This window comes from Leishmania infantum, chromosome 29 (genome assembly GCF_000002875.2).
Source record: "Leishmania infantum JPCM5 genome chromosome 29".
In the NCBI taxonomy this organism is placed as follows: Eukaryota; Euglenozoa; class Kinetoplastea; order Trypanosomatida; family Trypanosomatidae; genus Leishmania; species Leishmania infantum.
The window spans coordinates 811823-834987 of record NC_009413.2 but is presented as its reverse complement, the minus strand read 5'-3'; the positions used below and the strand labels follow the sequence as shown (position 1 = coordinate 834987).

At 57.0% G+C, this 23165-nt stretch overlaps 8 protein-coding genes and 2 non-coding genes across 10 annotated transcripts; all 10 read left to right on the top strand.

The window, feature by feature from the left end:
- Positions 1 to 1109: 1109 nt before the first annotated feature.
- Positions 1110 to 2774, top strand: LINJ_29_1980 (conserved hypothetical protein; the record flags this gene model as incomplete). The annotated part of the gene is made up of 1 exon (XM_001466676.1): positions 1110 to 2774. One exon carries the CDS (start codon positions 1110 to 1112, stop codon positions 2772 to 2774), a length of 1665 nt encoding a protein of 554 aa, XP_001466713.1.
- Positions 2775 to 3281: 507 nt separating this feature from the next.
- On the top strand, positions 3282 to 4124 carry LINJ_29_1970 (conserved hypothetical protein; the record flags this gene model as incomplete). The annotated part of the gene is made up of 1 exon (XM_001466675.1): positions 3282 to 4124. One exon carries the CDS (start codon positions 3282 to 3284, stop codon positions 4122 to 4124), a length of 843 nt encoding a protein of 280 aa, XP_001466712.1.
- A 956-nt stretch (positions 4125 to 5080) lies between these two features.
- LINJ_29_1960 (conserved hypothetical protein) lies at positions 5081 to 6079 on the top strand (the record flags this gene model as incomplete). Its single annotated transcript, XM_001466674.1, has 1 exon — positions 5081 to 6079. One exon carries the CDS (start codon positions 5081 to 5083, stop codon positions 6077 to 6079), a length of 999 nt encoding a protein of 332 aa, XP_001466711.1.
- A 675-nt stretch (positions 6080 to 6754) lies between these two features.
- LINJ_29_tRNA2 lies at positions 6755 to 6835 on the top strand. The gene has a single exon. It is a non-coding gene; the product is annotated as a tRNA-Ser (tRNA).
- Positions 6836 to 6894: 59 nt separating this feature from the next.
- LINJ_29_tRNA1 lies at positions 6895 to 6976 on the top strand. The gene has a single exon. It is a non-coding gene; the product is annotated as a tRNA-Leu (tRNA).
- A 1169-nt stretch (positions 6977 to 8145) lies between these two features.
- Positions 8146 to 9672, top strand: GCVL-1 (putative dihydrolipoamide dehydrogenase; the record flags this gene model as incomplete). Its single annotated transcript, XM_001466673.1, has 1 exon — positions 8146 to 9672. One exon carries the CDS (start codon positions 8146 to 8148, stop codon positions 9670 to 9672), a length of 1527 nt encoding a protein of 508 aa, XP_001466710.1.
- A 532-nt stretch (positions 9673 to 10204) lies between these two features.
- LINJ_29_1940 (putative Tob55) lies at positions 10205 to 11626 on the top strand (the record flags this gene model as incomplete). The annotated part of the gene is made up of 1 exon (XM_001466672.1): positions 10205 to 11626. The coding sequence occupies one exon, from the start codon at positions 10205 to 10207 to the stop codon at positions 11624 to 11626; it is 1422 nt and encodes a 473-aa protein (XP_001466709.1).
- Positions 11627 to 12323: 697 nt separating this feature from the next.
- LINJ_29_1930 (conserved hypothetical protein) lies at positions 12324 to 14186 on the top strand (the record flags this gene model as incomplete). The annotated part of the gene is made up of 1 exon (XM_001466671.1): positions 12324 to 14186. The coding sequence occupies one exon, from the start codon at positions 12324 to 12326 to the stop codon at positions 14184 to 14186; it is 1863 nt and encodes a 620-aa protein (XP_001466708.1).
- A 2474-nt stretch (positions 14187 to 16660) lies between these two features.
- Positions 16661 to 17053, top strand: LINJ_29_1920 (putative 40S ribosomal protein S15A; the record flags this gene model as incomplete). The annotated part of the gene is made up of 1 exon (XM_001466670.1): positions 16661 to 17053. The coding sequence occupies one exon, from the start codon at positions 16661 to 16663 to the stop codon at positions 17051 to 17053; it is 393 nt and encodes a 130-aa protein (XP_001466707.1).
- A 1754-nt stretch (positions 17054 to 18807) lies between these two features.
- On the top strand, positions 18808 to 22332 carry LINJ_29_1910 (conserved hypothetical protein; the record flags this gene model as incomplete). Its single annotated transcript, XM_001466669.1, has 1 exon — positions 18808 to 22332. The coding sequence occupies one exon, from the start codon at positions 18808 to 18810 to the stop codon at positions 22330 to 22332; it is 3525 nt and encodes a 1174-aa protein (XP_001466706.1).
- Between the last annotated feature and the right edge of the window lie 833 nt (positions 22333 to 23165).

Sequence of the window (23165 nt, the reverse complement as noted above, 5' to 3'; positions counted from 1 at the left end):
CGAACACACGGCAGCGCAGAAGCCCTCCCGCGAAATGCAACAGCAGCTCCTTCTCCGTTCTCGTTCTCCCTCATCTGTGTGTGGTGTTTCCTTCGTGCTTCTTCTTTTCCTCGTGTGCTACTCGTGACACTCGATCACGGGAGGGCACACACCTCTCCGTGCGTGGCATCTCAGGGTCCGGCGCCCCCACTCTTCAGGGGTGCCAGGCAGTCCACCTCCTCCCACCCCCCTATCCCCGGCCGATGCCGAGCCACCTCTGGTGACGGACAGGGTCAAGCACCTGCTACGTTGCGGGGTGGAGGGAGGCCAGGTCGTATATGGCACTGCGTCGGAGAGGCCTGCGGCCGTGCACACGCTTCTGCCGTCCATGTAACGGGCAGAGAGTCAGCACGACTCGAGCGTATCCCACCCGGGCCCTCACACTGCCTCCTGGTGTGTATAGTCTGAGTGCCACCCCGAGGGATGCACCAGGGGTGGCGACCGGCATGATGGGAGCCGGCTGTGTGGCGACCTGCTGAGCAGTGGTGGGCAGAGCTTGAGGCAGGGGCCGTGCTCAGATGGCTGGAGTCGGCACATTGCTGCAACGCGTGTGTCCACGGCTGTGTCGCACCACGCGATGGGGCCTATATGGCAGGCTAGGGAGTTTGTGTTGAGCATACTAACCTCGTGGTGTGGGGCCGAGAATGGCCGCGGTCAAAAGCCCGCGAAAGAACGAACTGGATGTGACAGAAACTCTGGATACTGGCATGAAAAGAATGAGAAGTAACATCACGTCGTAATACAGCGACTGCAACCCCTCCCCTCCTCCTCCTCCTCCTAACAGCTCCCTGTTTTGTCTTATCGGGCGGAGGAGGTGGAGCTGAGTTCACTGACACGGATCGAAGTGATCGGGTGCCCGTGCCTCCGTGATGTACGGTGTGCAGCACGCTTTTCCTTCGTATCCGTCGACCTCCCCTCAGCGCCACTTTACTTTTTTTTCCTGCACCTTCTGTAACGCGTAAGATGCACATCAGCTGCATACGTGCGGTGCAGAGCATCACCTGAGCAGACACATCACAGTCGCATGTACACAGACAACTTATATATACCGCATTATCGATCGACTTCGCATGGGTCTCTTTTCTTCCAAGCACGCTCGCGGCGATGATGGCAAGCCCCTCTCGCTCGATGTGATTGCCAGCCGCCCGAGGCTGGAGCCGCACGAGGTCAGTCTCCTCCAGCTCACACTCCATGGCGTGTACGCAACGCTGGCGGCGCATGTCTACTGCGCTGCAGCGCCAGAGACGGCGATGCAGGTGCCCCTGCCTGAGGGCTGGGAGGTTTTGCTCCAGTGCTCGAGTCTGCACCTTGACAAGGAGGGGTACTTCGCCGTCGCGTACGTGCACCGCGGCTCGCGCCACTGCATCATATCGGAGCGTGGAACCTCGGAGGTTCTCGGACTCCGCGCCGGCATCTGGATGTACTTTGAGCAGCCCACTATTCAGTTCTTCTTGGCGGCGCAGTTTTCCAAGGCGGTGCGGCACAAGCTGGAGGTGATGGATAGAGTCTGCAGTGGGTCGTGGTTCGTCTCCTACACTGGGCACAGCCTCGGCGCCGTCATCGCTGGCTGCCGCGCGGTGGAGGAGGGCACGCTAGCCGTCACCTTCGAATCGCCCGGTGCGCGGGTCTTCATTGAAAAGACGCTTGACGCCTCCAGTAGCATGGATGAGCACCTTATCACCTACTTGCGGGCTCCCAACCCGATCAACACACTGAAGCCGCAGTGCGGCTATGTGATAATGATACCAACTCAGCAGGTCGTGTTGCCCAGCGGTACCCTCTTTCTCGCACCGTCCAACCCGGCCGCCGCCGAAGACGAAGACGAGAGGCAGTCACCGAGGAGCGGGAGCGGTAGCAGGGCGTCCCGCATGCCCAGCAAAGTCCCCCTGTCGTCGACATCCTCCACAAACCCGAGTGGGTACGCCGGTCTAGTGGCAGCCCCGGTTACCACGGCTGCATCGACGGGCACCACTGCAGCCGCAACGCTTGCGGCTCGATCACCAACCCCACCCTCTGTGCCTGCCAGTAATAGCAACAATAGCGGCCCCGGAGTTGCCGTCGCCAGTGCGCCGGCTCGTTGGAGAATCCCGTCCTTCCGTCCGCAAGAGTACCTGCGCGGTTATCTGTTTGGCGGGGTGGGCATGGGCGTTCCGGAGCTGCAGCAGTATGTGGGTAAGGTGGAGCCGATGATTCGCGAGATGCTCGAGCACACGCAGCAGGTGCACTCTATTCACAGCCTGCGCAGCCACTTTCAGAAAAGTGACGAGCCAGGCGACGAGGAGGTGGTGCTGCGGTGGCCCTCGCATCTGCTCCAGTTCATGGAGTTCTACAACACCACCCGCGCACTCGAGGACCCAGAGAACCAGGATGCCGGAGTGAAGGAGGCGTATCTGGGGCTCATGCGGCGACTCTACTACACCGAGCCGCGCCGTCGTGACTGCATCCCAACCAAGTATCTGGACTCTAGGAGTCTTCTTGTTGCGCGGATGTGGTGGAGCATGGACGCGGCGCAGCGGAAGCAGTGGCCGCTGTCGCTCATGGATCACAAAGCGCTCAACGTTATTCAGATCAAGGACAGATATCTGTGTTCGTATGCGATGACTGCCATGCAAGCCAAGCAGTATTTGATGCGCCTCGTAGCGCGCCCCGAGATGCGTGCGATGATCGACCAGTGGCAGAGAGAGCGAACCGGCGGTAGCACAGGCGCTGGTTCACCGCAGAGAAGCATGCTGTGACTTCCCCCCCCCCACCCCAGACCTGCGCCAAAGCAAAGCAGAAGCAGCATGCCCTCAGAAAAAGAATGCCGCAAGACCATTGTATGCAGCACAAGACGCTCAGGAAAAGGGAATATGCGGTTTGCGCAAGCTGGAGTGTGCAGCGTGTTTGCGTGAGTGCAAGGGTTTCGTCCCAGAAATATGAGGTGTGCGCCGCCGGCCCTCGCCCCACCGCCTTCCTCACGAGGGAGCAGCGGAATGTCGCTGCTATGGGCCAATGTTCACGACAACGAGAGCGAGGAGGCTCGGCGCGAAGGCGATGTGAAGGACGCCACAACAGAGAAGTCAGCGCCTCCAAGAGCCTCCTCTCTGTCTGTCTCTCTTGGTGCCGTCCGTGCTGGACTCAAACCCCATTTCGACCACTCTGTGCACTTCTTCCTGCTGCGCGCAAAACGCCTCCACACTCTATCACGCTCATGCGCCTCTTGCCGTCTGACGCAAAAAAAAAAGGAAACAAAAACGAAGAAAATGACGTTGAACGCGAGTGACTTGGAGAATCTGGCCTCGATGCTGGACAGCAACCGTGCCTTTCAGCGTCCAGAGGGCCAGGTCACGGGTTTCAGCCTCGAGGAGCAGGCATCGTCGACCGGTTGCGCAGGGTGCACCTCTAGCAGTGCTGTGGTGGTCTCAGCTAATGATCCTGGCGGGGCTTCCTTGCAATCGCAGGGGAACCCGGCCGGCATTGCACTGCCACCGACAGTGGTGGATCACCAACTGCGGCTGCCGGAGCCGTCACACGGCAAGGAGGCGGAGCGAAAGAAACAGCTGGCCCAACCCGCACGCCCGAGCGGGGACGAGATCTGGACGCAGGCGGAGCTGGCGGCTCTGTTTATGCGGCAACGGAGAGACGGGCCGGCCCCAGTGGCCGCCGCGGCACGTGCGGCAGCGCAGCAAGCGAGTCTGCAATCAGCAGATGGGCAGTCGCGCGCGGCAACGTTGTGGCGACCTAGCCCCTCCGACGCTGGCGCCTTCGAGGAGCCCGTGCACACGGTGCTGTATCAGCAGAAGGTCTCTGCCGAGGATGTCTACCTCGGCGTCGACTTTACGCGCGATGCTTCGAGTGCCGCGAGTGATGGCGTCACGGTGCGCGTGGAGCTGCCGCGAGTGACGTCCGTATCTGAGATTACGATGGAAGTTGAAGCGTACGAGTTGCGGGTTTCGGTGGCTGGGGTCTACTACCTGGCTGCGCCTCTGCCACGCCGGGTGCAGAAAACAGCGGCGGATGCGGCGTGGGATGCGCAGAAAAAGATGCTGACAGTGCGTCTCAAGGCTGACAGAAGCAGCGACAGCGACGTGAAGATCGTCGCGTAGTGTGCCCGCAGTCGCGGGACAGATGGGCAGTGGTGGCCACCGCTGCGCCTTTACGTCACCCCTGCAAGCTACCGTCAATACCGACGTTAACCAGGAAGCGCCGTTCGTTTTGTGGCTTGCCGCTTTCGCTCCCCCTTTTTTGTCAGAGTTTACTGTACTTCGCGTTGCCCTCAGATGTGTCTGTGTGTTTGGTCGCTCTGTGCAGGAGCGCCCTGACGGTGAACCCCTCAAAAGCAAGCGTCGCAGCTAGCGACTGGGGGGAGGATGGGGGAGGACAGGGAAGTGCTAGCAATACAAGCATACCGTGCCCACGTGCGCGTTGGTTCTCTTTCACTCTCCCTCGTTCAGACGTCGACGCCGATCTTCCTCTTGTCCTTCCTCCCCCCCCCAACCCCGATCCAGAGCAGAGCCGCCCACACCTACATCAGCAATACCCCATCCCCGAGTTCTGCACGCTGCAGGAGGGTCGGGAAGCAGTGCTTTGAGATGCCCATCCTTTTCTCCCTCTCGTCCCTCGTCTGGTATTGCGAGGCTTGCTCTTCCCCCACCCTTCCCTCGTACTCCCCTCTCCTACTGGCCCTTGCTCCCTCCCTCTCAGTCCAGCAGCGTTTCTTTGTTAACAGTGCGCGTGCACTTTTGCTTGTGTGTGTGTGTGTGTGTGTGTGTGTGTGTGTGTGTGTTTGTGTGTGCGTGTCTGCCGTGCCGTCCTGGCGCCAACTACACGAGAATACACACACACAAAAAAACGCACCACACGATAGACGCGACATACGCATAGAGAGGGGCCTTTTTTCCCGTTCATACTCACCCACCCTCCACGCCCACGCACACACGCGCACAGAATCAGCTGAGCGCGTTTGTTTGTGTTGTTGCCGCGAAGTCTCTCTCTCTGTGCCGCGGTGGTTGTATCGTCTTTTCCTCTCGGGCTTGTGTGTGTGTGTGTGTGTGTCATAGCCATGATGGAGTACGCTGATGCGTATGTTAGTGGGGGTGGCCGCCTCCGACATGGCGCGCAGGGATCAACCACGGCAACCGGTGCTAGCCGGCCATACCTTGAGCAGCGCACCGTTGCACCGGTGACTAGCGCGCTTGGTCAAGAGCTGGATCGCCTTGTTGGTGGCACGCTCGCAGCGCAGGAGTACCGTGATCGACTGGAAGCGCTCACACGCAGTGTGCAGGCGAGCGACGATAAGGTGCTGAACCTGACGCGCCTGGTGAAGCTGTCGCAGAGCATTCAAGAGGAGAAGGAAGCGGACTTGCGGCGCCAGAACGACGAGCTGCGCGCGCGGCTCAAGCGACAGGAGCAGCTGACGGCCCAGCTGCAGCGGCAGCTGGAGGGTATGCAGGGTGCTGTGGATGCACAAGCGTTGCACCGTGTCGTGGAGCGCCTTGAGGGACAAATGAGTGCGTGCAGAGGAAAGCAGGAGGAGCAATGGGTGGCGGTGCAGCAACGCATCGGAGAGCTGGAAGAGCGCTTGCAGCGGGCTAGCACCTGCACGGCGGAGCGCTGCGAGGAGCGGTTGATGCAGCTGGACGAACGCCTGCAGAAAGTCACGCAGTCCACTGCGGACGCTACGAATCAGTGGGCGAAGCGCAACTTTGTCCGCTTCAAGGAGCAGGTCGACTCGCTTCGTGCCGATCTGGACGACGTTCGCGGCGGGCAGAAGGAGCTGAAATCGACTGTGCAGAGCGCCAGTTGCCGTGCCGAAGTCGAGTACAAGAAGGTGCTCCTCCTCCTCCAACAAAAGACGAAGGAGGCCGATGCGCTGACGTCGCTGGTGGAGAAGGAGCTGCAGCACTTGCAGAAGGTGGCGCACCGACACCAGATTCTAGCATCCAAGGAAATCACGCCAGCCTTCGAGTTTGACGAGAAGCCGTATGATGCGCTCAAGTTCGCGGCGGGTGAAGGGAAACGTCGTGGTGCGGAGGCTGCAGCAGAGCGCAGGCGGAGGTGACGCCAGCGGTTGCGTGCTGCGATCTGTAGATTGGTTTTGATTGCTTTGCACGCCTAGATACGAGAGAGGGGGAGTTCTCTTCCAAAGAAAAAAAAGCACAGTCGGCTTCATCATTGCCGCTTGGCGCACGTGCATGCAAGCCATCAGCGCGGTGCCGCCTAGACCAGTGTCGCGCGTAGCACTGCACTCACGCACGTGGGTGCGGAACGACATGACGCAGGTGCGCCATGCAACCACGCAAAACTTCTGCTACTGCGCCCTCTTTTTTCACTCCCCACGCGGCATTCCCGGCAGCCTTCCCGCCCGGCACCGCGGCCAAAAAAGATTCGTGAGGGAGCAAGGGCCGACGGCGGCGACGGTTAAGACGACCCCGCGTCGAAACGCGACCGGCCAGCCGCCGCCGTGGACGTGGGGGCTGGGGAGGGGGGCCGGCGCGACCCCCACCACCATCCCCCGTCCAACCCGGGCGCCGCCTTGGCCATGAGTGGAGAATTCTTGTATTCAGAAGAAACCGTCCTCCTTAGCGGCCCACGCCCTCTCAAAAAACAAGGCGGGACTTCCTCGACCACGGGGTAGCCGCAAGATGTTCTAAGATTCCAACTGCACACCCATGAATTCCGACAGAACCATTTTTCCCTCCACCTGACTTCTGATCTGGACCTTTCCCAACTCGTAGTCATCATACCCAAGTGGTTACGGGGGTTGACTCGAAATCAACTGCGATCTCGCGCGCAGGTTCGAATCCTGCTGATGACGATTTTTACTCACATCTTTTTTTGTGCAAGCGGCTGGAGGAAAACGCCGACGAGAATTAGGGCAGGATGGCCGAGTGGTCTAAGGCGGGAGACTCAAGTTCTCTTCTATTCGTAGGCGCGGGTTCGAACCCCGCTCCTGTCACTTTTTCCTCGGCCAGAAACCTGAAGCTAAAACAGCACACGGCACATTTACAGAGTACTTTTTGCCAATTCGACTGCCACCACTGCGCCCAGAACGGCTTCCCTCGAACTTCACCCCGACAGACGGGCTATTCATGCCTTTCTTTTCTGCGACTCATCCACCCTGATGATCGACAGCTATGAGCTCCATGGCTTCCCAATTTTTTCCACCACCCCACGAAACCAACTGCATTTCCCCCCTTGCCCATTCACATCCGCCAGCGCACGGGGCGTTTTTCTTCAAAACATCGATTCCTTCACACATGCGTCACACCCAACTCTACCCAGCCCCCCCGCTCACCACAGGCTAAAGATAAACGCGTCGCGGCAACGCGAAAGCCCCAACCGTCGGGACACGCGCCCCGCCCCGAACCCCGCCCACCCACCGCAGAGCCGACCCCACCACGCCGGCCGGCGCCTGGCGCCCCCCCCGCCCCACAGCACCCAGTGATCGCCCACCAGCAGGCAGGGAGGGCCAGGCGAGATACGTTCGAGCCACGCAGGCAATTCGCCTATTATATGGATGGTGCAAACGTCCGCAGGTTCCGCACGTCGCGCCGACGCCACACCATTAAGGGCCTGGCAGCAGATATGTGTAGCGATGCCTTGCAGTGGCCACTGCTACGTTGTAGATGCTTGGCCCTGTCATCACCCGAGTTGAGTTCGCCCTTGGCAGCGATAGGGGGGTTGCTTGGCGTCCCTGACCAGCGCACACTGGATACCGGGGCCCTGCATATGTCAGGGCAACTTAACAAGGAACAAAAAAAATAGAGATCTGGTGGTCTCCAGAACACGGACAGCCGGGCAGTAGCGATCCTACCATCTGCTGTATTATAGACTACAGCAACCACTCTTCTCACCACATCTGACACGCTGCAGGAAACAACTCTCGTGAGGTATGAAGCATTCCACTTCACCCGCAATTCCTCCACTGCACCTACAGATCCCCAGGTAGTGCTCTTGTTTCTTTCTGCCAATCCCCCCAACCAGGATCCGTCTTTTCTATCGGCTTTCCTCCGCGCTTTTGCAGCTGTCAAGGTAGCTTTATCGAGCAGCCTCCTCAGTGCCTTCTCAACGAAAAACATCATTTACAGACAAAAAAAAAAGGAAGCGCTCCGACACCCCACTACGATGAAGCGCACTATCTTTGCATGGACGAGGAAATTCGATGTTTGCGTGCTAGGCGGTGGTCCAGCCGGCATCGCCGCGGCCGTCCGCGCGTACGAACTAGGGAAAAAGGCCTGCATTATTGAAGAGTCCCGTATCGGCGGTGCTGACTTTTGGAATGGCGCGCTGCAGTCCAAGACATTGTGGGAAATGGCGAAATTCGCGCGATACACCATGGGCAACACGTCTCACCGTTTCATGAAGTCCGTTGGCGAGCTTCCAAAGATAAAGCACAGCAACCTCCTCAAGGCCATCACGAACGCCGCCGAAACGCGCGAAACTCAGACGCTGGAGGTTCTCGCCAACGCCGAAATCGAGGTGCTTTTCGGATTCGGTTCTTTTAAGACGCCGAACTCGGTAGCTGTCGCGAAGAAAGATGGCACGGAGGAAACTGTCGAGGCGGATTACTTTGTGATTGCCACAGGTGCCCACCCACGACCTCACCCAACTGCCGTCGCCGACGGAAAGGTTGTCTTCACCTCCGATGATATAATGATGCAACCGCTTCCCAAGAGTGTTGTTATTATCGGCGCGGGTGTCATCGGATGTGAGTTCGCGTCAATTTTCGCCAATTTCGGAGTCACGCAAGTGAATATTATTGAAAAAAGCGGCCGTATTTTGCCTATGGAGGACGAAGATATCTCACTCTTCGTACAAACACTTCTTGAGCAAAAAGGTGTTTGTTTTCATCATCACTCCGCGATGGAGAGCAGTAGCATCAATGATGGAAAGTTCCACTACACTCTTAGAGATGTCCGTGACAACTCTATTCATCATCATGTCACGGACAGCGCTCTGGTCTCCATCGGACGCGTGCCAGCCATTTCAAAGCTGAATTTGGAGGCAATCGGCGTCACGGTAAAAAACAACCGCATCGACCGAGACGAATTCCTTCGCATTGAACCACACAAACACATCTATGCTTGTGGAGATACCTGCACGCGTGTCGCCCTCGTCAACGTCGCTGAACTGGAGGGACGTGCATGCATCGAACATATGTACACACCATATCCCGAGGAGCAATTGAAGCTCAAGCTGGACAATCTCTCCACCATCATGTTCCTTGATCAAGAAGTGGCAGCTGTCGGACTAAATGAGCAGCAGTGTCAAAAGATGTCCATCAGCTACAAGATGGCACGATACAGCTACGAATACGTAGGGCGTGCATTAGCTATGGGCAACACGAGAGGTTTTATCAAACTAGTTGTAACAAACGACAAAAAGATGCAAGTTCTCGGCGTGCGCGCAGTGGGTCCCCATGCAAGCAGTATTATTGAGCTCGCATCGCTGGCTATCCACAACCGTGACTCTGCACACGACTTGCGCAATCTTCACGCCGTCTACCCCGCTATCACTCAAGGATTCCAAGAGTGTCTTCATATGCTTTTAGGCTCCTCGATTTTGAAACCTGACGTCTTCCCGAAACTTGTTGTTCGGGAATGGAATCCACCTCATTTCGAGCACGGGCGCGCGTACGCGCACAATAAATGAAACCGTTTTTGTGCTATGTGTGAAGAAGGTTGTTTTCGTTGTTGCACAGCCGCTTCCAGAATCATGCAGTTGTGTTCGTTGCTACTGTTTTATGATCAACAACATAATTAGCCCCCTGCCATATCCGACAGTTGAAAAGAAAAATGAAAAAGGAGAAATTCACGCAGCTGGACATCAAAAGGTGTTTATATTTCCGCCTTTTGCATAGAGTTACATGAGATCTAAACTGAATAGTCGAAGCACGTACACCTTCACCTTTCGAAAAACGAGGTGTGGAACACCCTTTTCTTGCACGTATTTCGCCTGCCGTTTTTTTTTTCCATGAATATTTACCCAACTCATTCATGTATATATTTACATATTTCGCGTTGGTGGGACAAGTGACTTCTATCAGCCCTTTGTCAATTTCAACTTATTATCACTATTCTCCTCTGCCTTTTTGCTGCTCTAGTTCATTGCCGCAGCTTTAGGGATTTGAATTTGAGGTTTCCCGAAACTTGATACGTTTTACACATACGCACACGTACATAAAATGACCGACACTACGCAACAGACGGTGAACATTTGTGAGGATGACCTCAGTGCGGCATTAAAAATGCCCATTCGCGCGCACGTGCGACTGGTGGGCATCGAGAGGACGCACCCGGATGTCGTGGCCAGAGATCTAGAAACAATCAAACGGTGCCGAACTATGCAAGAGGCTGTTGAAGCAATTACAGAAATTCGCAGTCGGTGGATCTCTGCAGGTATTTTTCGGAACGTAAAGTATAATTTTGAACCCACTGCAGATGGAGAGCGAAACGATATCTGTGTTCGGTTAGACGTTATCGAAGAGAAGCCCAAAAAGAGTATCGGTGTCTTCACCACGGACGCTTCCATTCCAGAAATCACGGTGGCCCTCGAGAACATATTGGGCGGCCGGTACTCCGTCAAAGGTAACTACATTCCCCCCGCTTCCCGAATTCATTCGATATCGTTTTCTTTTCTTTCCAATGTCCCACTCATCGGCCAAAGCGCTGAATATTATATTGGAAGGAAAACGGAAAACAAAACATACCATCTGGCAAACTCTGAGCGCGTGGAGGAGGTAAAGGCAACTACCACAAACCGAAAAGGTAAACTTGCATCTGAGTTTTCTGTCGGGTTACAGCGGAGGACCTTATTAACAAAGCACATGAAAAATATTCCTGTGGAGGACGCGGTCGATTTTTCGGCGACAGATAAAGGCTACGCCCGGCACCAGCTCACCATGACAGACGTCGCTCACCACGCCAACCCGTTCCTCTACAATATGTACCCGCTTCCCATTTATGGGAGTCAGATCAGCCTTTGCAATGAATTTGCCGGTGGCCCGATGGGCGGTGATTTTACATTTCTGAAAAGTGAGTTTCAGGGATCAAAGTACATCCCACTTGGGCCTTTTTTTAGTCTGCAGCTAAGCGCAAAGCTCGCAGGAATTTACCCCTTTTTCGGAAGTCGTATTCCTCTGAATGACCGACTATTCCTGTCCAATTGCCACGTTCGCGGGTTCAAGTCAGTCGGACCCTCTACATTCGATTGGGGAGGCAATGCTAGTCGTTTTGCGGCAACTGGAGGCAATGCTCTGTGGGCGACGTCACTAAGTCTGAACTTTCCGTTTCTTTTTTTTCCCAACAATGGGATCGCTTCAATGCACCTTTTTGCGAACGCAGGCCATGTGCGCATGATGGAGTCTCTCGATGCACTCAAGGACGGCTACCGTTGGTTGCGGGACTGTGCATGTTCCGTTGGTGCCGGAATTGTAATTACGCGGATACCCATCTTCGGCGTCGCACCGAGTGGACGCTTTGAACTAAACATGTCTATTCCTCTTGGTATTGACAAGCAGGGTAATATAGTTTGCCGCAACGGTCCCAAAAGTTTGTTTGATCGGTTCCGGTTTGGTTTGGTCTGGTCATTCAGTTCCTCGTTCTAGGAAAATAGTCTGCCGTTGTGCTAACGGTATCGCACCTCTTTGCGTATGTTTTTCGCTTCGTTTCAACGCACACAAGAGCCTTCCACTGCTCGTGATTAACAACAACGAACAAAAAGCTGGTGATCTTTATGACATCCTTGAAGCAAACGCCGCAAAGGATGCCGGCTATGCTGCTGCGACATGCGCCGTTCTCTTGGATATGGTGGACAGAGGCACATACCCCAAAAGCTGACTATGTGTGCGAGCGAAGTCTTGCCCCTATCAACGTAGATTTTGTGTCTCTCGGCGTTTGTCTTCATGGCTCTCGCTTTGATTATTCTCACCATCCTTACGTACTGCTCTTCCAACCTCTTTTCCGACCTCGATACACTAGCGGCACTTCGACTATTTGGCTTTATCTTCTTGTAGGTGTATCTTCTGCCCATGAGGGGTATGCCAGCAGTCACATCTGTGCGCAGTACTTCGAGTATTTGACACAAAGTGCGCCGAGCCTGTGTGACACTGAAGCGCAACTCTTATTATTATTATTGCTGCGTGAACATACTTTCTTCTCACCTGCTTTCCTTTGATGCACATCTACTAGTGTAGTTGCTCTCCGTGCTCTCGAAACGAGACTCACACCACGCTGTGCGGCTCTTATTTCTTTTTTTGTGTTTTTGGAGTTCGATGCTCAAGCGAGAATCAGGCTCACTTGTCGATGCTGGATACCCCCGCGGCGTTCATTGGCGAGTTTGACGCCCTTGATGGACCCAAGGTGACGTACGCTTTCGAATACTTCGATTTCAACCGGGTAGCCAAGAGTAATTCTGTCGTACGCCAGCTACTGTGCTTCATCGAAGGAAGGACCCTTCTGGGTAAACATGTTGCCAGCGGTTTGCTGCACCATGAGTGCAAGGACTACCTTAACTCAGTAGCTGCTCATGTACTCACGTCAAATGAAAGTCGAGAAGAACGCCTGCTGTACCAAGAAAGTGGGTGCCCGTGTGTCGGCAGCTTTCTTTTCAGTATACCTGACATCGTGGCACGCGGGGAGAAGCGCCGGTTTTGCCTCGTGTTTCTGCATCCCTCGTATCACGAGTTAGTTGCGCGGTGGGACTACCTGAGCTGCTTTGTCGAGGTGCTGTTGAGGCGCTGGACGCAGCGCGCCACTACTCGATATCAGCAGGAGTATTCTACTGTGGCAAATCTAGAGCAGCTACGTGAGGAATCGCGCCGGAAGCCGCTGCGCCCGCTCACGGAGCTCCTTTCCCTCCCTGTCACAGGCTCAGATAGCTTGTCGACGTCTACGGCCGCACAGGAGGCCGTGATGGAGGACATGCATTGTCAATTTGAAGTCATTCTTCCTCAAGCGCTGTCAGAACCTATTCCTTTGGCGTGCCACGATAAAGATGCCGCACAGCGTGATGCAGAGCGGATTTTGGAGGATCGACTGCCGTTTGCCCAGTCCTGTATTGACCAGGTGAATACCGACGCCCCACACGTACACGGTGACATTCTACTCCCACAGTTTGCGAAGCAGCTACTTTTCGTCGACGCTGAAATTGTAGTGAAGCCTTTACCGCTGTGGCTTCTCCAGTTTTTCGCTGACACCGCTTCCAAGAACGCGCCAGAGGCTGCGGTACACACCCTTCTGCGTGCACTTTTCAGCGGCAACCAGATTGTTGTCACAGGAGAGGACGCTCGAGACTGTGCCAGTTTTGCGATGGCGTTGGCGTACACGCTTCCTCCGACTGTGGTGAAGATGCACCTCGGCTCGGAGACTTACCGTATGCCATACGAGAGCCGACTCTTGACTTTTTCGCAGCGTGCACTCTCCAAGTACGTCTTCGTGTCATCTCCAACTGCAGATCTGGAGGACAGCTCACCACACATTATAAAGCTCTTCGACATGGAGGCGGACGGAATCGTACACGTGCGTGTGGACAACCAGCGCATTAGTTTCATACAGGATTGTGACCAGTTGCGTCGTGCAGCTCAGCAACGTGAGCGACAAGCCGTGGACAGCGAGATAACCGTCGAGCCCACCACTCTGGAAAGCCGAATACTCACCCTCCTCCAGCCGTACACTGCACGCGCGCGCGAGCAAAGCAGCATCACTGTATCCGCGCTCCAGCTCCTCACCACTCACCTGCATCAGCTGGTGAGCGAGTACGTGGTGCGCGGGCGTGTTTATGGTCAGCTGTTTTCGAAACAAGAGGTGGAGGCGAACAGCACGCCACTGACCCCAGGAGCTAGCGCACCGCAGGGGCTACTTGCAAAATCACCGCTGCGCTTGAGTGCCTCCCCGCTGACGGGACAGCGCCTTTCCTCCTTCGGATCCGGCTGGCGCAGCTCTTTCCGCAGCAGTGCGTCGCTGTGTTCTCAGCCCTCAGCTTCCAGTTGTGGCGCCGCCGGCGGTGAGGTGGCCGCAGCCGAGCGGCAATCAACGGCGAGTTCGTCTATCACGAAGAGTACCCACCTCTCCCCTGTGTACGGCAAGCAGTTTCAGCAGCAGCATTATGTCTTCTCCAGTTTTGCTCCCGAAGACCATGCGATACTCGTGTTTTTGGGGAGTGCCTGATGGCAGACGAGGATGTGCCTTTGTGAACGTCCACTGTGGGCTTTTTCTCTTGCTGATTCTCTTTTTCCATGCCTTTCCTCTCCTTACCACTTCCATGCCCCTCTCTAGCCTTCTTTCGTCCCCCTTCCCTTACCTCGCTTCCTTCTCACCTCATTCCGGTAATACGGCGTGAGGGTTGTTGCGAGACCCACAGCCACTTTCATATGAAAAGTGGTGCAACCACCATGTGGAGCAACTGCAAGCAAACAAGAGCAAGAAAGAAGTCAGAGGCGAGGCTATCTGCAGAGCTCAGTCCGTTGCGACTTCTCTTTTCCTTTCGCACGCCTTGACAAGCACTGTCATGCACGCAGATCTAGCGACCAGACTGTGACGATCGCAAAGAAAGGACGAAAGAAAACACAAGCGGACTGAAGTCGACAATCATCTACGAGTAGGCGCCGTCGTTTCCTTTCCTCCTGCTGGCATCTCCTTTGTTTCCCGTCGTTCAAACACATACATACACACACCCCATTCCTCCCTCCATCTGGCCTTTCATCTCCTTTCTGCCTGCTCCCTCCAACCCACTGTTGCCTTGTTCTTTTGCGACGTACACACACACACACACACTCGCTATGAGGTTACATCTCCAATGGCTTACTTGCATGAGCCCCCGACGGCACACTGAGGATGCGCGGGACGTAACTTTGGGGGACATTGGAAAGGCAATCATAGCCCTAGACGAGGTGGTGCTCGGAGGAGCATCTCACCCCACTTCCAAGAAGCTTCTCGCTGCAGTCGCCACCTCAGACAGGTATGTGAAGCATTGCCCCTTTCTCTCGGCCCTCTCCATTTCATTGCCGCCAGTCCTTCCATGCAGTGACTAGTCACACGTTCTCACGTTGAACTGTGTCTGCGACAGACGTGGCAACGGTTCCCGGATACCAGTGCCCCTTAGCTGCTTTCCTGCACCGATTCTTCCTGTGGTTTCTGCGCAGCCGGTCAGTCGTCATGCGGCATTGGCGGCCTCGGTGTCTTCATCTCCAGCTATTCGGGCTAGAAAGCGCATAGCACGCTTGGCCCTGACCTTTCCACCGCTACTGCGAGTATTGACGGGGTCGAGAAAACCGCCGCGGACGAAACTGCCAGCAACGACGCCCGCACCTCGCATACGGGGGATGACGTCTGTGCACCCGTCCGATACCGCGCGTCCGCACGCGTGTGCGGCACTTCTGAGGTTTCAGAGCTACTCTGTGCCCACTTCCTTTTCGCTGTAGATGCGGCCGACAAAGCCCAGGCCTTTCCACCTCCTCGGCGTACTCGAGATAGACTCTAGCGTCATCAGCAACATGCAGCAGTTGGCTTTCTCACGGCTCTCTCAGCGCCGCTGCGCTGCGACAGCACCCCCTCCCCCTGCCTCGCAGTTGCGATTCACAACCGCCATCCACGGTGGAGACAACGGCTGAAGTCTCTGCTGCGGCAACGATGCCAAAAGCGGCAACGGATGAAACAGCGGCTCACACTGCTACGGATGAGAAGGATGTGCACCTAACACGGCCTTCTGCCCCTGCACAAGCGATCTCAGACAGCGGCACAGAGCTGCCGGCTCTCTTACCTGCAGGGCTACAGCCCTTTCTCGCGACAAGGATACAAGAGCCAGCGGTAGTGCTGGGCGTTGCAATGAGAGACGCCGTCGCTTGTCCTCTCGTGCTGCCGGCAGTAATCACGTCCACGGCGGATAAAACAGAGAATCATGAGGCCTTTTCGGGGTCGCCTCGACCAAAGGGCACTGACTGTGCTAAGAGGCTTTCCACCCCACATGACCCACAAGAGAGCGCTCTGCAGTGCAAGGAAACGCTGCCACCATCGTCCGGGCTGTCTCTGGCGCTGCAGCCGCACCGACAGAGGTTGCTGCCGTTGTGTCTGCGGCGACTTCCTCACCCCCACAGTTTAAGCGGCCACTGCGCGCGGCGTCGGCAGGTTCATAAATTGCGCGCGTCCGTCTCATGCCTGCTCCGCGATTGCAAGCGTAGGAAAAAGAAGATCAAGGAACAAAGTGCACCAAAGAGCAGAGAGAGAGAGCTGCGTGCCAGCGGGAAGCTAGCTCATGTCCTACCGAGGGGCTTGCTTTCACGCCGGAACTCGCGCGCCTTTTTTCGTCTGTACTTGGCTTCATCGTAGGCGCATCTGACGATGCCGATGTCTCACATGATACCGAAGTTGCTCGGAGAATCAACAGCGTTGTTCATGTCGTTTCACTCCACGCCTCATCTTGCACACTTTTCTCTCTTTTCTTTCATCTGGGCTCGCCATAATAACTTCACCGCTCTTGCATCTCAAACTACTTTGTCTCACTTGCATGCGTTGTAACGTGTGCGTGCGCACCTGTCTGGTACCCGCCCGTGCGTGCACGCGTTTGCCGTCTCCTCTTCCCACGAAACTGATTTCTGAATTTGGGAACTTCTCTTCCATTTTATCGAGTGCAGTCTGTAGCAAAGATGACGATGATGAGCGTTCTCGCGAACGCGCTTCGCACCATTGCGAGCGCGGAGCGCCGTGGCAAGCGCCAGGTGCTCATCCGCCCCTCCTCCAAGGTGGTGGTGAAGTTCCTGCAGGTGATGCAGAAGCACGGCTACATTGGCGAGTTCGAGATCATCGATGACCATCGCGCTGGCAAGATCGTCGTGAACCTGAACGGCCGCCTGAACAAGTGCGGTGCTATCTGCCCGCGCTTCGACTGCGCCACCACCGACTACGAGAAGTGGATGAAGAACATCCTGCCCTCCCGTCAGTTCGGCTTCGTGGTGCTGACGACCTCGCTCGGCATCATGGACCACGAGGAGGCCCGCTCCCGCAACACCGGTGGTAAGGTGCTCGGCTTCTTCTACTAAGCAGCGCTAGGGTGCGGCGCCCTTCTGCCCTGCACGTGGATCTTGCTAGGACTTGGGCCAAATCGAAACAGAAAACAGTTCGGAGGGCCGAGCGTCACACCTGGGTGAGACTGAGAGATGCCGAGGAAGCGGGTGCGCGCGTGTATGAGCGCGTTTGCCGCTCCCTCTCCCTTTCCCTCTCCTCCCCGACACAGCCCCTTCTCTGCTCCGCAGTTTTTCGTTTTGTTTTGCGGTTTGACTCCCCCGTTTAGTTATGCTTTCCTTTACTTTTTTTTTGATGCCAAACGAAAAAAAAGTAAAAGGCTCAAGAAAGGTACAACAGAGAGTGCTGGGTAGCTGTCATCGTCACCTTTGCCGTGGCGCGGTCTTGCCCGACTGCCCAGCTGCCGTGCTGCTCGTCTTCTACGCGTGGAAACGTCTTTCAGTGCGCGGTGCAGAAATGTGTGTGCACGTGTGAGCACGCGTCGATGAACGGGCATGCTCTCCCTCTTGACCTCTCCCACGACTCATGGCACGACTTACCTCGAATACACGCACCTTGGCCTTTGCGTTGAAGGAAGCACAAAGAAGCCTTTCTCCTCCTCCGTGTCTTCACGTCTTTGCATACTGCGTACCTGGTCATTCTTCGCTTACCCTGTTCTTCCTCTCTCCTGCTTTCCCCCGTTCTCATACGTCCACATCGTTTTGGTCTTGACCTTGCTCCCTCCCCCAAACCTCATTGTGGGCTACACATCAGCGTGCTCTCTGCCTCTTACTTTCTTCCAGATTGCCGCACCGCGCTGCGTCTTCGCAGTGGACTGCAGGGGAACACAGAGGGGAGAGGAAAAAAGAATAGTTCAGACAACGGCATATGGACAAGAGGTTCGGCACGTGCCACTGTCGCCTTTTCACGTCGAGCATTGCCAAGAACGCACAAGGGAAAAAAATAAAACACCAGGCACTGCTTTTTGTGCGCGTAAACACTAATAACACCAACAACACACACGAAGGCGGGAGTGGTGTGGGAAAGAAAACCTGCTGCTTCATCCTGAACCCGTCCCTGCAACGTTTTCTTACTTTTTGTTGTTGCTCATCGCGCGCACTTAGGGAAGCTTTCTGCATCCCTGCCTCCGTTTAGAGTGCTCTTTTCCTCTATTGCTTCTCTTCGCTTTCGCCTGTTCTGCCGCGTTTTCCTGTTCTTGTTTGGCTTTCCTGCCTTGCTGCGCCGGTGCCATTCCGCGTTCCGTTTCCGTCTCTGACATCCTCCTCACCCCTGGTGCTCTCTCCCTCTCTCCGCTAGATCATACTGTCACTTCTTTGTTTTGTGTGTTTACTTTGTTTTCGTTTTTTTAGTGTGTGCGCCTGTGCGTGGCCCGTAAGCCGAACTTACACCTGTTTGTGCGTTGCAGTTTTCTCGTCGCCGTCTTCGCTCCGCTGTATCTCAGCGATACCGTGCACGTGTGCACAAAAAGGTTTTCACCGTGGCATAGATTGCGCAGCAGCCGCGTCTTTATCATACACCATCGCGAAGTGCGTTCTTTTCTCTTTGGAAAAAGAAGAAAAGAGATTATCGGTGCTTTCGTTATCGGACGCGTGCCGGTGGTTGTTTGCCCACGCCTTGCGTGGGCATTCACCTGTGCGTGTGTGCGTGTTTCTCTTGATGGTGAGGCTGCAAAGCTCAGCTCCCCCCCCCTCCCCTTAGCAGCTCTTTTTTTTTTCCTTTTTGGTGCGTTCGTTCACCAGATCCCTTGCGCTTCGTTTATTCTCTGCGCAGCATGGAGGTTCCGGCCACCAGGCCTGAGGTAACGACCACCGGCATCTACGGTGAGGAGCTGAACGTCGTCCGCCAGCACCTTCTACGCAGCGAATTATGCTGGTGTGGGGACCTCACCAGTCGCACCCAGGTGCTTGTTGTCGGCTCGGCTCTCTGTGCCGCATCTCGCAAGCTGTCGGTGGCACGCATGCGCGGACTCCCGTGCGTCTCCATCGAATGGGCGACAGACGGCGCCTGCGCGATGGAATCCACGCACCGCTTCGACATCGGCCACGGATTGACGGGGAAGGAGGTGTGCACCACAAGCCTGAATCACCTTGAGCGAGGCCGTGTGCAGGCCGTGTGCGGCGCGCGCCGCGCCACCTACAACTCTATGCTTACGCGGCACTGTGAGTTGCTGGTTGCATCAACAGCGGCACTCAGCTCGATACTATTGTCATCGTTACCTACAGCGACCTCAAACGACAAAGTCCGGTTCGCGCGGAAGCACGGCATCCCGATTATTGCCATGGAGGAGTTCGTGCTGCTCTACGCCACCGAGCAGCCCTCCCGTCACCACCTGCCGCTAGAGGATGCGGTGCCAGGGCGGGTAGCGCACGACGCGTCGTTGCTCAGGGCGTCCGACCGGGGCAGCAGAGCTAGCAGTAGCAATGGTCACACAGATGTCGCCTGCGAACCGAAACACAGGACAGGGTGCAGCTCGACTGGGGCCTCCGCAGGCTCTCTTAGCTCGTCGAATGACAACGGGGCGCCGGTCTGCGGGTCGGTGCGCCCCTCAGCACTGCCGGTGCGGTCTGCCACTTCGACTCTCAGATCCAGTGTCGCTAGTCGTGGGCGCAGTATCACAAGCGTGCGAGGGTCTCGCCATACAGAGGGGACGTTTAGGGGTTGCGACAGCATTATGCTCAGCGCCGTTCAGCCGTCTCTGTCGTCGTCACAGCTCATGCCCACTGCATCGACAGCGGCCTGCGCCTCCCCGCCAGGGATGTCTCGGCGTCCACTTGCCGATGAGTTCTCTGACGTTGTTGCCTACTGCAGCCCTCCACACCGGCTCACAACGCAGCAGCACGACCTGCTGAGTGGCATGGGAGTCACTGTCTCTCCTCAGCTTACGCCGTTCACGACACATGTCCTCGTCCTTGGCGACGGCGTGGAGGAGTGCCTCTACCCGCGTCCTGGCCTGCAAGTCGTGTCGTGGCAGTGGGTGACGCAGTGCCGGCTGGAACAGCGCCGACTTTCATGCCTCGGCTTCCGCGTCCAGTGCGTCTTCCGTCCCGTGTTGACCTTCACAGGACTTGCGCCGGCAGACCGGCACGCGCTCCTCTTAGCGCTGCAGCGGTCTGGGCTGCCGGGGAAGGTGCAAGAAGCCCTCGTGCTTGGTGGCAGCGGTGATGGGCGATATGGCAGTGCTTCCAGTCTTCCCCTAGAGCCGGAGGGCAACCCGTACCTCCCGTGCAACACAACGCATCTTGTGGTACCTCGCGGCCAGCTTCTTTCCTCCCAAAAGGTTGCGGCGCTCGCCCAGCACCACTATAAGCACTCTTCGCGCCCACGACCGCACTCGTCGGCGCCCTTGACTTCGGCATCGGCATGCCGCCTCGTCGGGGTGGACTGGGTCTATCGATCCATTCAGCAGGCGCAGTGGCTGGATGCAGACCTCTTCACGCTGGCAATTCCGACTCCTGAGGCGTTCACCTTCGTCAAAACGGTCCGCGCAAACGTCGCACGCACGGCGGTACCACACAGCGGCCAAAATTCCCAGGAGAGCCTCTCAGTGCGGCTGCGCATCTCTCAACCTTCCTCGGCGTCAGCGACAGCGACAAACCTCGCTATGCAGACGCCGGCCTTGCGCCAACCGTCGCCATCTCGTTGTCGCTGCCCTCGCTTGCAGGATGCGATTGAAGGCGGCGTGGAGGGGGGTCTAGGGAAGCCGGCGGTGGGAGGAAGAGTAGTGGAAGACAGGGAGGAGGAGGAGGAGGCGGCCTCATCCCAGCAGCCCAACACAGACGTTGGACGCGCCAACGACACGGCTTCGCCACCCCCACCGCCCCACCGCGCGAGGGACGATGACGACGAGGAAGCCGGTGGCGAGTCCCCGTTGGCAGCAGCAGCGGTGCGGTCTGCACTGCAGGCAATTCACTCCACCTCTCCCCACCCCTCCTCTGCCCCGTCCCGCTCTGCGCGTTCGCCGTCGGCGACGGGAAAGCAAGAGGGCGGTGCACCCTACGCAAGGGACGATCTTGCCGTGACGCTGCACCACCACGCCGACCCACCATTGTCCTCCTACGCCTACCTCACCACTCAGTGCACACCAGGCTTTGAGAGCCTTCTAGGGGAACTGGAGGCTGCTCCGCCGGGAACGCTGTTCGGGGCGTCCGCGGTGCATGCCTCGCTTTATCCTCGCCTTCTGGCCTGTACCACAGCCAACGCATCCGCCGTCTCCGCTCCGTCTGGCGGCGATAGGGAGGGTCAAGTTCAACGAAGTGGATCGTGCTCGGCTACCGCGCCGCCCACCGGCGCCGATCTGTGCGTCGAGCAACGCGCGCTCCTCCGTCGCACCTCCGCGCAGCCGCACATGATCCATCAGCAGCAGCAACTGCTAGGCCGCACCATGTCAGATGAATCACAGGTTATTTTTTACCAGATGGCGCTCGACGAGGACGGTGGTATTGCCGCAGCCCCGCCAGCAGCTTTGCACAGCAACCCATATGCGATCACCGAAGCCGTAGAGGATAGGAGGAGAGCCAAGGCCGCCATGCCATCTGCCAGCTGCGTCGCTGGAGCAGTCACCCATGTTTACCCCCGCTCCGCCTCTACCTCGGCGGTGTTCCTGATTACGAAAGACGCGCTCAAGAGCGACTTTGACGCCTTTGTGGATGCCTTTCCGCACGTTCAACGCACAAGCAAGCCGGAGGAATGCACACACTTCATCACAGCAAAGCCGTCCAAGACGGAGCAGTTTCTGTGCTGCCTCGCCGCAGGTCGCTGGATACTGACGCCTGCGTACGTCACGGCGTGTGCGCAGGCCGGTTATCTCGTCAGCGAGGCGCCGTTTGAGTGGAGCGCCGAGGTAGCCGCGTCGCTGGGCTGCCGCTCCTCCGTTGCATCGCTTGCGCGTGGCTGTCGGGTGCAGCGCGAAGCGTCTCAGCTGCCGTTTGCGTCGTGGCAGGTGCGTGTGTGCTGCACTAACTCCGCCCGCACTGCAAGCTTCCTGCGAGTGCTTCGTAACGGCGGGTGCACGTCTCTCGAGGGTGCCACTGCCGCGGAGGTGATAGCGGCGTTCAAGAAGCGAGGCAGTGCGCCGCCGTCGTCAACCGAGCTCGTGCTCGCCGATGATGCCGTCTTCAGCGAGCGTGAGCTGGAGGACTTTGCATCCCGTCCCGCGTCCATCGCGTGCCCTATCATGCGTCTGGAGTACTTGGTTCAGTTTCTGTGCGCGCCAGACACGCCGCGGTCTGAGATGAACTTGCTGCACTGGGGACGGCCCCGAAAGCGCAGTCGGACGGAGGCAGCGGCAACCGAGTAGGCGTGCCTCAAGGAACGATAGAGAATAACGAAGGAAACGAAGGCAGCGGGCTTTTCTTCGTGCCGTGTCGCTCTTTTTCGTTTAGCTCTCCCTTTTCATCTTCTCACCGTGTCTGCCTTTCGCTCTATCCATACACACAGGCGGTGCATTGCTGTTGTGCGTGTGTGCGTCTGTGTGTACACGTGATTTGAACCGAGCCTCTCTTTATCTTCCTTCCTTATCCGTTTCGAGCCACGAAAAACGCGTGAGGCGCGCTTTCCGCTCGTGTACATATCGTAGTTAGATAACTTTCCATCTGGACGTCATGGTGCATGATCGCCGTTCACCCGGCTGTGACGCGGGGTGCGTGCGTGGCCTATTTCCGCTCCTTCTTTCCTTTCGAATGAAATAGGCGGGGAATGGCGGTGGTGGTGGCGAAGGGCCGCACCCGTATGCTGGGCGGAGCTGCATCGGGATTCACCGTGCAACGCGACTCCAGGGTCTCTTCCACTCCCCGTCCGCCATCACGACGGATTCCTTCGCCCCTCCGCTTTTTCACCGCCTCATCCTTTGTTTCCCTCTTCCTCCCGCGTTACATGCGGCTCCCGCGCTGCTTTCATCATCACCGTCGTTTTCCTTGTCTGGACGCTTCTCTGCTTGAGGAGCGCACACGCAATCGGCAAAGTAGGCGCGAAAAGAGGCGCTGGCACCAACAGACGCACGCACAGAGGGAGAGACGTACACAGGCGCAAACGCGTGCGGGCGGAAAAGCGAAGCACTTCCGAACAGGCGGTAGTGCGGAAAGACGAGGAAAAGGGATTTCTTACGGGCGCGGCGCTACCAAGCAGCAGCAG